Source organism: Lissotriton helveticus, chromosome 8 (assembly GCF_964261635.1).
Source record: "Lissotriton helveticus chromosome 8, aLisHel1.1, whole genome shotgun sequence".
Lineage (NCBI taxonomy): Eukaryota > Metazoa > Chordata > Amphibia > Caudata > Salamandridae > Lissotriton > Lissotriton helveticus.
The window spans coordinates 420,953,332-420,967,522 of record NC_136069.1 but is presented as its reverse complement, the minus strand read 5'-3'; the positions used below and the strand labels follow the sequence as shown (position 1 = coordinate 420,967,522).

Below are 14,191 nucleotides of genomic sequence, written 5' to 3'. Positions count from 1 at the left end.
ATAATGCATGGTCCAGTCTTAGAGTCAAGTTAGCTTTTCCCCTCATGACTTCTAGTTTATATCAACATGTTCCCTAAACATCAGATACCAGATAGGGTTTAGGTACATGTCGCTCCGACCCTCCAGACTCTAGTCTCTGCTCCTAGCACAGAGTTCGTAGCCCCCAGCTTCTCCTAGTAACACGTCATTGCCAGTTTTCGCGCACCATTAGGTTAGAGGTCCCGGCTCCTTAGGTAGCCCCCTCCTATGTTTCCGCCCATTCATGACATATTCTGTTACGTTTGCACCACATGTCTATGTATACTCCCAGTTACACCTACTTTTACTGTTATCTCTCGCGACTGCTACGCGTCACGCCTTCTGCTCCACCCACTGCTACGCCTACTGCAATGTAATGCTATGTGTTTGCGCTATGTATATAAGTCAATGTATTGTTATTAAAAGTTAGCGCGCTCATCCCAGACCAAGCCCCAGCAGCTGCTGGGTCATCCTATGCAGGTTGTCCTGATCCTGTCCTTATGCTGTAATAAACCTGCAGAAACTCCTACTACCTCGAATCTTGACTCTTATTTTATTGAGCTATCTGTTATTCATTCATTCATTCAAAAATAGATCCGGTATTATTTATTTATATACCACAGTGCAGAGCATACGTGCAATCTCTCTAAGATGCCAGTCTCTTTCTGTGCCATGTATCTGAGCCCTGTTTTTTTTATTCCAGATAAAGATGTCACATCAAGTGTAATAGGTATAGATCAGTATGACCTCCAATTTGTTTTACAGCACATTAACGAGCAAGCTCATCCTTGGTGCAACATTAGGATTGCAAATTATATTTATGTGGAAAAAGCACATTTAGGTGCAAAATCACTTTTAAATACACAATCAGACACAGTACAAATTAAGTAAGATTGTGATATCACATGTTTGAACTAAAATAACATTTAGGCACACAATAATGCTTTGTGCAACATCAGTAGGAGTGTGGAAACACTCGTAGGATTACAATACACATCTGTTTGCAAGATAATCTTTAAGTGCAAAATTACATTTGGTACAAAAATAACCCTTAATGAAATATCAGCAGAAGAGCGGAAGCACTTTTAGGTTAAAAAATATATTAAGTAACAAAAATCACATTTAGGAGAGCAAACATATTTAGGTGTTGAAATCATCCCTGGTGCAAGATAACAGCACTGTGGTATACAGTTTAGATCACATAACCCTTAGTGCAACATAGGGAGGAGTGTGGAAACCCTTCTATGCGCACGTTAGACCTGCCATCCTTGGCGTGGTTTTCCCCCTAACTTTTTGCCTTCAGAATGCATGTTTTGCTGACTACTTATTCGCTGGCCTTAGGACTCTGCACCACTGACAGTGGTAACAAGTTTTAAAGTGATTGTGCTCTCTAATTAAAACAAGGTAAGCTTGGCTTATACTCAACTGGCATATCTAATTTGTTTGTAAATCCTTAGTAAAGTGGCAGTACCTGTGCCCAGGGCCTCTATATTAAATACTACTATTGTGCCGGCAGCACTGATTGTGCCATCCACTTGGGGAGCACTTTGAACAAGCAGCAGGCCTGCCTCTTCAGCATGTGTGCAGTTTTAAACTGCCATTTCGACCTGACAAAATAAACTTTTGTGAGACCCAAAGATTCCTTTTTAATACATATATATCACACCCAGGGTAGGCCTGGGAGGTAGTCCAAAAGGGTAGGGTGTAGTGTATTTAAAAAGTTGGACATGTACTTTTAGGTCTTACATGTCCTGGTAGTTAAATATTCTTACATTTGTTATTCACTACTGCAAGGCCTGCCTCTCCCATAGGATAACATTGGAGTTACCTTTTCATATTTAAAAAGTGTAATTTCCAAATGGGAACAGCTGCTACTTCATGTTTGGTGCTTTTGTAATGAAAAATCCTAACTTATGTTGAAGTCCGATTTTAAACTACAACTTTGAAAATGCCACATTTCCCTGTCGTAGCCATTTGGTGCCTACAGCCTGTCTCTGGGTCACAAGGCTGAATGTAGTTGACAGTTGGGCATTGTGCAATCCTCCTAGACAGCCACACACAATAGGATGTTAAGGTATGCCTGGATGGGCCATCATTGGCAGGATGGGAGCGAGGAGCTGGTCAAGCCCCATTTACATTTGAAAAGGCTGTGTCCTGTTTCTACACAAAAGGCTGCATATCCCCTGTAGTTATTCTGGGTCCAGGAAGGCAGGGCACCTGCCTCTAGAAGCTTCTTCGCACTTCAAAGGCACAACCTGCATCTCTCGAACCAAGAACCCTAGAATGACTCCAAGGGCTAGCTGACTGGGCTCCTGAACTCAGGTCTTATGGAAACCACAGACTTCCAACAACCTTGTATCTGCACCTGTACTCCGCCATTTGCGAGTCTACCCTGCCAAGTGGTGCCACCCCACTCCTAGACCCTTGGAAGTGGGCCTGAGGTGCTATGCCAGCGTGTGTGGATCCAGAGGAACCGATGCATCTTCTCTGCTGCACAGCGCCAAAGTGAGCAGAACCAATGCATTGCTACTGTTGGATCCATTGCAAAGACCTGAATTGCTACGCACTGTCTTTGGAACAGCTGCTGCATGATGCAACCTCAGCGCAGGCCTTTGTACCCCTCATCGACGAAAGTCTCAACCATGACACTGGACTCCGCATTGCAGCTTTGCAGCTCGTCAGAACCAATGCATTGGATCAAATGTGCGATGCATCCTCAACACTGGACTTTACATCTTAAGCCCTCCTCTTTGGGGTCCGCGACGACAATGCAGGACCTCGAGCAGCAGTCTCACTGCATCTCAGAACCGACACATAGATTTGGGTGCGCGACAAATGTTCGACGTGGATCCTCTGCGACACTCCAAGAACCAGGATTTACAGTACTTTGTTCAGTGTCCCTGTAGCCAGCCTGCTGTCCATTATGGTCGGCTTGACATTATAAATGTGTCCCTGTGTAGTACGACCAGATATTCAGAATTGGTGCATTGTGCTTTTTGGCGATTTTTCTTACTAAAACTTTTTAAATTGCATATCTCCAATTCTACTGATTGGATTTTTCACGTTTTCGTCTTGTTTTTATTTAATAAAGAACATTCTCCTTTACTAACTTGAAGTGGGATTCTTTTTGTGTGGTGTTTTCAATTTATTACTGTTTGAAGTGTTGCACAAATACATTACACATTGCCTCTAAGTTAAGCCCGACTGCTCAGTGCCAAGCTACCAGAGGGCTGAACACAGCCTAATTTAGGGTTAGCGTGTGCCTCACCCTGACAAGATTTGTGGTTGCTGCTTAACCAGGGCTCCCATCCCATCAACCACTAACCCAATTTCTTACAGAGAACAAACCAACTTTAGGAAAACATGTTTATGTGCAAATTATCCATGTTGCTACACCAAGCAAAGCATGGGAACAATTTTAGGGCCAAATATCAAATTTAGTAAGACCATAGCTAGGTGCAACACCACTCTAGATTAATGACATATGTATGAAAACATCGTAGGAGCACAAAACACATTTGTGTGAGAAATCACATTCAGGTGCAAAATCACGCTTGTGCAAGATAAGCAGTAACGTGAAATAGATTTTCGTGCAAGCAACATTTAAGTGCAAAAGCATGTGCAAAATCCCATTATGTGCCAATTGACCCTTGAAGAGACAACAGCAGGAATGTGGAGACACCCTTATGTGCAAAAACAAATATGATAGCAGAAATCACATCGAGGTGCTCAAGCACATTTAGGTGTAAAATCAGTCTTGGTGAAAAGTCAGAAGTACTACGGTATGATGTACACATAGAAAACTATCCCAAATGTTGTTAGAAAGGGAGGATGAGGAGGGAGACTGTGAGAACTGAACACATGAGCCAGAGATCGCAGTTTGTAGGGTTAAAAATGTGTGCTTGAAGGAAGTTGGTAAGTGATACAGGGCTTGTGCTTGCAAAAAAATGAAGAGATTTGCCGTGGTCAAATAACTGGTGTATCCAAATTAAGCCTTTAATTCTCCATACTTTCCAGTATATAGGTTTATTTTTAATTAATACAAATTTGTTATGCCAAATTGTGGAATGGAGAAATGTATCAAGATTGTGTGGGGTCATAGAAAGAGTGGTTTGTAATAATTTGCAAGAATGTTTAATGACTGGTGTGTCGTTTTTTTGCGGTTTGTGAGTAAAAGAAAGATATTCTTGAAATGAAAAAGGTGCCAAAAATGAAGCTTCACGGTCAACCCACAATGGCCTGTTTATTCTCGCTTAATGCAACTTACTACAAATAGAGATAAATCTAAAATAGAACTCTCTTGGGAGACTGACTTGGGAGTTTATTGGCACATCTCTTTATGGAACAAAAAACGGCTAAAAAAAAGGAAATTCTCAAGAGCCGCAAGCACCACCCAAACAATATTTTTTACATATAACAGACTGCTTTTTACTCCCGCACATTTACACAAGATACACACTGATACTCCCAGTACATGCTGGACTTGCTCTCATGACATTGCTGACTTAAAACATACGCTATTTACATGCCCATATGTCTTCAAGTTTTGGAAACAGGTTTGGCCTCAAGTTAATACCATTTTCAATACCACAGCTCCCATGTCCTTTATTAATATTTTCTTAGGTAGCTTGTCTTTTGATTGGCAAAAAAAGTCATCCACAATTATGAATCATTGATTTACTATTAGCAGTGCCTTTCAACAGATAACGAAGAATTGGAAGGATACTTCCAAACTGTCATATCTCGCCTGGTGGTATGCTATCTGCCACAACCACAGATTAGACACGACTCTTGTTCATCCAATCTCGCTCACCACAAAGCGATTACACATATGGTCTCCTGTCACACAATTTTTAGATGGTAGTGCTAAAAGATCCTTTATTACCCAACCTTCATAACAAGAAGTAGCTAAGGCTCCTTGACTTCCCTTATTTTGTATTATCATTTCGTAATATCCTTTTTAGTACTATGTACATGACAATATATTGAAATAACATTATACTTTCTGTTTGTTCTATGCTTTATTTACATGAACCAGTTTTTCTCTGCCTTTAGATCTGCATATCCCTTATTGTGCTTTTCTTTTCATATTTAACGTAACCACGTATCATAAATATCCTTTATTTATTTATTTACTTATTTTTGCTCTCCTTCAATTGATTATATGTACAAAATATTGTTGATTAATTGTTATTCTTAAATAAACGTACTTTTGGAACTTAAAAGAAGTACTACGGTATCACATTTGGGTACAGTAAGAAAATGCAGAAGTGAGATGTCTTATTAGATGTTTAAAGTGTGCATCAGAATGACATCATAATTAGTTGACAGCACACTGAGGGGCAAAATCACCATTGGTGCAACATCAGCATGGATGAGTGTGGAAAAAGCTTAAGAGCTCAAATCACATACAGTTAAAATCAATTTTAGTTGCAAAATCATCTTTGCCACAACATTAGAAGGAACTTGGAAGCACTTTTAGGAGTTCAGACAACATTTAGGAGCAGATCTCAAGTAGGTACAAATACGCAATGGGTACAGCATCTACATGTAATGTCATTTTGGATGACTGACAGTTTGAGGCAGACTTGTGTAGTGATGTTTGTAACTTCATCACTGCCTTTATGGTGGCACGATTGATCTTGCAGGGTGAATATCTAGCAGCCAGCTTATGTAATTGTGATGACAAAGTACAAGCAGTTGCCTGTGGCCAGCCTCATGTAGTCCTCAGTTTCTGCTGAGTTCTGTCATTCTGCATTGGTAAGAGGTGGGCTGTGCTGAGAAAGGGAGGCATGCGGTTGGGGGAACCTGACTTGTAGATTACATGAAATAAAACTCTTGCAATTGCAGTGGAAATAGAGAGCTGTAATCAGTTGTTATGTTGGTTATACTTCCATACAGATAGAGATGAAAGTTGTTGACATCCTCAAAGATTGGAAATTGCGTTAGGGGTCTGGCGGCTTAGTGAACTAATGCATCCACTGTAGAGGACTGTGTTTGACCTTATGGTCACAGGTTCAGAATCCTGGCAGGTCCACTCAGCCTTTCATCCTTCTGTGGTCGACAAAATGTGTACCATTGAGCTGGGTAACAATAAACATCTGTTATTCAGCAACAAGATACCTTTCTGGGTGAATATGCTCTTTACAAATACACGTTATGTTTGTGTTTAGTTTAGAAAAATAAAACCTCACCCAATTAGTACTGATTTGACTGTGAGCCAATGTCTAGACATTGTTTGTTCTTTAACAAACATAGATAAAGAAGATATTTTGTATCACATATTTTTTGTGAGGAGCACTCCACTCAATGGGTTTCAACGCATCTCAGAAGTGTAGAACCATTGCAAAAAATGCAAAAAAGTACTTTCCCTTGCTTTCAATATGACACATGTAATACCTCACTTAAAGTCAGTGACACACCTACTAAATCCTCCATCCAAACACTTATACACCCACTCATTCTTCAATACACCTTGGCATATATATATTACATATTTAAACTTTTTAGAATCACACAGTCACTGTATGATGTCATCAGTGATGTCATTTGAGATGTCATCACTGATGTCCATGTCATGAATGATGTAATATGTGATGTTTTCAACAGTGCATTGCGGGGGCGCAAGTTATAATTAGCTCAAATAACTATAACGGCGGAGTTTCTATGGTTTTGTACGAGTGAAATGTCCAACTAACTATAATGTCCCTGAAACCTATGGTTTTTCAGTGAATTTCAAAGGTTTTTTTAAATGCTAATTTGTAACTATAACGTCCCTGAAACCTATGGTTTTTTTCAGTGAATTTCAAAGGTTTTTTTAAATGCTAGTTTGTAACTATAACGTCCCTGAAACCTATTGTTTTTTCAGTGAATTTCAATGGTTTTTTAAATGCTAATTTGTAACTATGACTACAAAGGTAGAACATGTAAAGAAAGAGGAAGAAAAGCACAGAAAGAAGCAAGACAAATGCTGAAAGAGTCAATAGAAGTCCAGAAAGACGAACAAAAGTGCAGGAAGAAGCAAGAGATGTGCAGAAAGAACACACAGCGGAGCAACAAGTCCTCCTGTGCCCCCAACTTTTTACTGACGGGTACTGATGGTAACTGACTCTGACTAACCAGGACCGGAGCCAGTGCTATGCTAAAAGACACTTAGAATACAGTGAACACACCTACATACACTAGGAAACACTATGCGTTGGGGTACCCCTGTGCAGACAGGTGTAAAAAGGGGCGTGGCCTCTGAACACCTCTCTGCAACGCAGCTCCCTGGCGCATACTGGAGGCACCTGGTGGACTAGTTGGCCCCCAGGGACCCTCAGGATTCAAGGGGACTTAATCCCCCAACTTAAAATGCGCCATAGGGCGCGTTTGCACACTTGTCACATAAGGCCACGCCCCCTCCCTGCACCACTGTGCAAACGCACCCCCTGGTGCGTTATTAATTGGGGGATTAAGTCACCTTGAGTCCTGAGGGTCCCTGGGGGCCAACTAGCTCACCAGCTACCTCCAGTAAGCGCCACAGAACTGCGTTGCAGAGGTGTGTAAAAAGGGCTTGGCCTCTCAACACCTCTGTGCAATGCAGCTCCCTGGCGCATACTGGAGGTACCTGGTGGGGTAGTCCGGCCCCAGGGACCCTCAGGATTGAAGGGGACTTAATCCCCCAATTTACAATGTGCCAGGGGGTGCATTTGCACACTTGTTAAGTGAGCCCCCCCTCCCTGCACCACTGTGCAAACGTGACGAAATTTAGAAAAATAGAAAATCTTTTTTTGGCCCTGGGAGTCCTTTTGGCGACCCCCTGAGCAGGCCTAGGGGGTCAGGGTGTTTCTACCCTGCCCCCTTCTATTCGTTTATACCTTTGTTTCTCTATTTTCTGGCGACTCGCTTCTACCGAGCCACAAGATGGCTGCCAATACTTCCTGGTTTGGAGTGTTGACAGCCAAGATATCGAAACTTTTGTTTTTCTAATTTCTCAGCAACTACTGAACGGATTTACACCATTTAAAAAAAAAGTCACTTTCTAATCCAAGCACTACCTTTGTGTCAAATTTGGGGTAATTCCGTTCAGTAGTTGCGGCTGTAGCCTTGCACAGTTTCCTATGGGAAATTGATTTTTTTACTCTTATTTTTTTAATTTCTCAAAAACTACTGAACGGATTTACACCATTTAAAAAAAAAAGGTCGCTTTCTGAACCAAGCTCTACCTTTCTGCCAAATTTGGGGTAATTCCGTTCAGCAGTTCGGGCAGTAGCTCGTCGCAAAATTTCCTACGGAAATTAACATGGAGAAAATGTGCTGTGGGACCCCCCTTTTTTCTCAGCCCCCCTTGACAAATCACCCCCAAACTTTCAGGATAGTAGCTGACCTGGATAGACCTTTTTTTTTTAAAGAATTTCGCAAAGATTCATCAAATGACGCCAAAGTTATTAGCAAATCAAAAATGCCTTTCCTACGGAAACTAGGTTGTAACTATAACTACCTACTGGCAACCGCCAGTAGGTAATATATATGGCTTTGGGTCACACTTCTTCATCTATTGGTCTGTTTAACTGTCATTCATATTTTGATTCCACCCACCACAGCGTACAATATCATGATACAGTAGGTCCATTGTCTCTCTTGCACTGAGGAGATAACATTTTATCTGATTACGTGCATGTTTGCATAAAAAGAAGTTCATTTCAGTGCCTGGGCAAAATGGCCAATGTTTTTAATTTTCATTGTCTATCCTTTTTCTTTACCTTTTAGTCTTCCTTGTGCTTTTAAACTATGTCGTGTATGAATGAATGACAAAGAAGTATGAAGCGCAATAGCCACTACAGCAGGAAAGTCATTGCACTAGTTGTGGATCTAAGCAGGCAGGATGACTAGAAAGAGTGTTTAAGAGAGCGATTTACAGATCTTTAAAGAGATGCGTTTTTACCTGAGCTTTAAACATGGACTCTGTCGGTATATTTCTAAAATAGCTCAGAAGCTGAATTTGTATATTCTTGGGACAACTAAAAGATTTTGGAGGGCAGACTGTACGTTTTTGTAAGGCTGTTATCGTGTCACCTTATTCTGGATGTAGCTCAGCCCTGCCAAATTCACAGCTCTGAAAGCAAATAAGAGTGCTTTAAATTAAATTTTTTTGTTGATAGGAAGCCAATGGAGTGTTTTCAGTCCCTTTCCAATTGAATAGAATTTTGGGATATTCAGGACTAGGTGAGCTGCAGCGTTCCGGACCCATTGAAGTCTGTTAATGAGCCTTAGAGGGGCCCCAAGGAGCAGGATATTTGCATAATCCATCCTGGATGTTAATAGGGCATGAAGGATACATTTGCAAGTGTTTGCTGGTATGAATGAAAAAGATTTTCTGAGAGATTTCTGAAATGCATGTTTTGAGCGTGAAATTGACTTGTGGTTTGAAGGACAGTGAGGTGCCGATTTTGACTCCTAGGTTTTTGGACATGGTGGTGGGGGCTGGGGAAAAACACATCTCAGACAAGCCAAATTCTTTTGGTACCTCCAAGGGAGAGGAGGTACCAAACACTAAGATCTCAGACTTATCTAAGTTCAGGCAAAAGCAGTTCTTGAACATCAATTCTGCCACTGCAAGAAGGCAACCTCAAAAATAGGCTGCGGTGGAATCGTCTAGGTTGTTGAAGGTTGTGTGTCATCAGTGTATGACACAACATTGAAACTCTTGGCTTGTGCCACCACTGTGAGTGGGGCCATATGCATGTTGAAGAATGTGGGGCTAAGGACTTAGCCTTGAGGTATCCCCCCACACTCTATTTCTTTAAATTCTGATGTATGGGGTAAATAGATGGCTTGCTGTCTGCCTGTAAGAAAGGATTTTAGTCAATTCCAGACTGTGACTGTAATGCCTATTTCTTCCAATTGCTGAAACAGACTCTCATGTGAGACTATATCACAGAGTCCAACAGGTCGAACAGGACCAATATTGATTTGTTTCCTGAGTCAAGCTGAATTTTAATGAAGTCTATTACTTCAAGGAGTGCTGATTCCGTACTAAAGCCGCCATGATAGCCAGACTGGGAGGGCTGGAGGCAGTTATTCTCCACTATAAACTTTATTATCTGTTCGATTCACCCAAGTTTCTATAATTTTACCAATTGCCGGAAGTAGGTAGATCGGCCTCTAGCTGCTTGGGTTTAGTGGATCCAAGTTTACTTTTTTAACAGGTAGATCACCGTTGTGTTTTTCCATATTGTAAGGACAATTCCGGACTCTAAGGAAATATTAAGCAAGTCACTTATCCGGGGATTAAGACCCTTCATTGCCCGCTTCATTGTGTGTGGTGGACAGAAGTATAATAATGGAGATCTGGATTGTAAAATAATCCTTTCAGAGACTACCAAAGGCATCAATGTTGAAGGTGGATAGCTGTGGTTGGATGACTTGAGGTTTTGAAAGAGACCTGGATTATTCAGGCTATCTTTGAATCGCAAATACATTTTGAGCCCTTTATCATGGAAAAAGCAGGACAGGCTATCCGCAAATTTTTGAGAAGTAGGCGTGGATTGTCAATATAATTTCAGATTCAGGAAGGAGTCTATGATTTTAAATATGTTCCTAGGAACATTCTCTGCTTCCTCAGTTTGATTGATGATCATGCTAGATTTGTTTTTTTCTGATGTTTCTCCTAAACTGTTTACAAGCATATTTATCGCTGTGTTTATCCTCCTCAGAAAAATTGTGTTGCCACTTCCTCTCAATTTTTTTGCCCTTGCGTTTTTTCTCCATTAGTTCTGCAAAGAACCATGAAGCAGAGGACGAAACACTTTTCCTATTATTCATTTTTAGGGGTGAGATTGAACTAAAATGGATTTTAGGTCAGACTCAAAAGTCATGATGGCTGCTGTGTCTATGGCCCTGGAGGGGTTAATCGTGCCTGAGGAACATGTTGTGTTTAATACTGTGCCCGAGATTACATGCCAAGGACAGCACTGCTGTGCTTTTTTTTATTTAGACAGTCTGTAGGACAGGGAGATTAAAATGGAAAGGAATGAGATGATGATCGGACCATGCTAAAGGAGATATTTCATCAACAACAAGCTGGGACAGGTTAAAGGAGATAACTTCTAATGTATGGCCAACCAAATGTGTTGGGCCAACGACCTTAAGCGTTAGGTTAAAATTAGACATTGCCTAAATCAGTGGTTCTGCAGTTTTACATGAGGAATTATCTACTTGTATATTACAGTCACCTAGAACCAAAATTAGAGTATTGTAAAGATAGTAGCGTCATGGTGTTGGCTAGAATCTCGCGTGAGCCAGCCTTGGACGGACGAAACATGAGAATTCCAGAGAGGGAGAAATTGTCTGAAGCAAGAGCCTCAGCTTTATTCTGTAAATCTGCCTTCTGACTACAGCAAAAGAAATTGGAGCTGTAAATGATAGCAATCCCTCATCCCACTGTATCAATTCTGTCTAAGTGAGAGATTGAGTATTCATTGCCAATGGCTTCCCCACCCCACCCACTTAGTGCTCGTTGCATGCTCATTCTGCACATGGTAATTTCCGTTATAGCAATAGTTCCTCAACCGGAAACAACGTGTCATGCTCTTGTTAATGTAGAGCAAGCCATAAACTCGAAATGCTGAATCTTGAGCTTTTTTTGCCTCAGAAGGAGTGGGTAAATATATCTGCAGCAGCAAATGTTTTCCTGCTTCAATAGTGAACTTAGCATTCGTAAGTTCTCATCGCTTTCCAACGGGATCATGGTGATGCACTCTAGGTCAACGTGTCCCAGGGCAGGGGCACATCAAAACGTGGTGGGGGCCCCTTTCCAAAGTACATGGAGGGGGTCCCCCACTCAGGGCTGACAGAGCTATGAAGTGGCATGAAAGGGGCATGTGAAAACAATGCACAGGTTTAGAAATGTACTGTTTTTTCGTCAATCCTTCCCTACTCTCTAAAAGTAGTCTTGAAATTCTCATTAGTATAGACTTTACCAACCACCTGTTATGTTTTTAATCCTGAGTAGGTTTAACGCTTGATTTTGTGTTTCTCTGGACCAAGGACTTTTAAAATATGATATCTATTAGTAACAATGACAAACAAGTTACTCTGACTCCTTCATCTTTGAGACCTCATTGTCTTATGTAGCATTTCCTTTATGTTAATTGTACACACTTGTATGAGTTATTGTCTTTGTATAATATGCGTGTGTTGTGAAGCTCTCTGTCACCCTACATGATGAGAAGTGCCCGTTGGTCTTAATGAAATCACAGTGACATCATATGACCTTTGACTCTGAACATGACCTTAAGCCTGGTGACATCACAATAAGTGACATTACTGACGTTCCATAATTGCTGCATGATTATATAGCAACGCAACACATACACGTCTATTTTAGATACCACCTATATTAGGGTGGTGACATGATATTTGAAGGTTGTGGGGCATAATATTAGCCCTGAATTGTAGTGACAGAGTTAAGCAAGTGAGCCAGACCTCTCCTAAGAGGGTTTGGGGGGCCTGCCCATGAGAACATTTTGAAAAAATTGGGGTAAAATCGTGCATTTTAAAGGCTTACTTTCACATAACTTTGCTACAAAGCCATAGTCTCTGAAAGGACACTTTAAATATTCAAGTCCTCAAATGGTGTGCCAAGCCAATGGAACCAGACACTCCCCTGGAGTTGACACCATTTTTTCAAAAGATAACATCATTGCGCCAGGGTCAGCACTTTGTCATGGGAGCCCTCTGAGGCCAAAAATTACAAACAATATACCAGAGGCAGAATTTTTGCTATTATTGCCATCCATATCCCATGGTTGACACTTATGTTAACAATTACCTCAGTATGTCAGGGCCAACATTTTGTAATGGTTCCCCCTTTCATGCACCCCTGTTGACCTCACTCATGACAATAATTACCTCAAATTTCCTCAAGTATGCCAACTACAGCATTTTTCCACAGGTGCCCTATATGCCACCAATTACCTCTCACATGCGATTACCTATATTTTATTATTATGCCAAGAATTACTGTCAGAACTAATTACCTCTAGCATGCCAATACCACTATTATACTGTTATGCCAACAACTACCTCCAGTATGTTACTACTTTGTAACAGATCACCGTCCTGCTAAGAATTGTCTCCAGTATGCCAGTGCCAGCACTTTGCAATGGATGCCTCGATCAACAATTACCTTCAGTAGACCATGGCAAACATCAGACTCACAAGCATATTATCACAGTCTCACTCATGCTCAATTACATCCACATACTCACTTATTCTCACTCACACTCACGTATTCATATTGACCAAATTGTACTCACTCATCATTGTCACCCACTATTTCTATTTTTTGAATTTTGCAATGGCTTAACAAAACGTGAGGGGACCACCATGCAAGATATACTGAAGGGGCACCTCACACTCACATCAGTAGGGGCTGAGCGGGACCCCTCCAGTATTGGCAAACCAGCCCCCCTGCACTGCAGGGGCTGCGGGGGCATTTCCTATGTACCTGATCAGACTCAGTGACCACAGACCCAACTACCAAGCCAAGAGTGCATTTATCTTGGAGGTGTCGCACTCTCAATGCCCCGTGAAGATTTGCTCCTGGGTGTCTGTTATGGGCGGTATTTTATGCTGTCACTGTCCTAACCGAAGCATGATGAGCTTTTAACATAAAAAACACCCAGATCAAAAACAATCTTACCAAAATTTCCATTAAAATGTTTTAAACAAGATTCTGAATGTATTTGGTGTGCACATTACATACCAATGATGATCCATTTGGGGAAGCTAAAGGTGGTGGCTTTTTTCCTCCTCTGGATGACTTTGTTGAAACTGGAGAAACTGGCGCCGACGTACTGAGGGACTTCAAGTTGTGAAGGTTGGTGAGATATTTTTTCCGGAGGGCGAGCAGGTCTTGCAGGTACTGTAAGCAGTCCTGGGTCTTGGAGAACATCCATGCCTGGTCCTCCTCTTTGTAAGGGTAGCAGCCAGAAGACTCAATGTTGGTTGTGCTTTTGTATTTTTTTAGCGATTCGGTGAACTTCTGGTTACGCTCCCCAACCACATACATGGACGTGCTGCGGACCAAACGCACGGCAGGGTTGGAACCATCATAGCAAGCGTTGCCATCACTCAAATTGCGACTGGATGAATTGGGGTGGAAAACAGAGTGGAGTTTTCGAAACAT

The 14,191-nt window shown here is 41.4% G+C and overlaps 1 protein-coding gene across 1 annotated transcript in view; it reads right to left on the bottom strand.

Moving 5' to 3' along the window:
• C8H13orf42 (chromosome 8 C13orf42 homolog) overlaps positions 1-14,191 on the bottom strand; it is a 92,464-nt gene extending 78,273 nt beyond the window's left edge. Inside the window, exon 1 of the mRNA XM_078658879.1 lies at positions 13,760-14,191. Within this exon, the coding sequence (XP_078515005.1) occupies positions 13,760-14,191 (432 nt within the window). The remainder of the gene's footprint in view (positions 1-13,759) is intronic.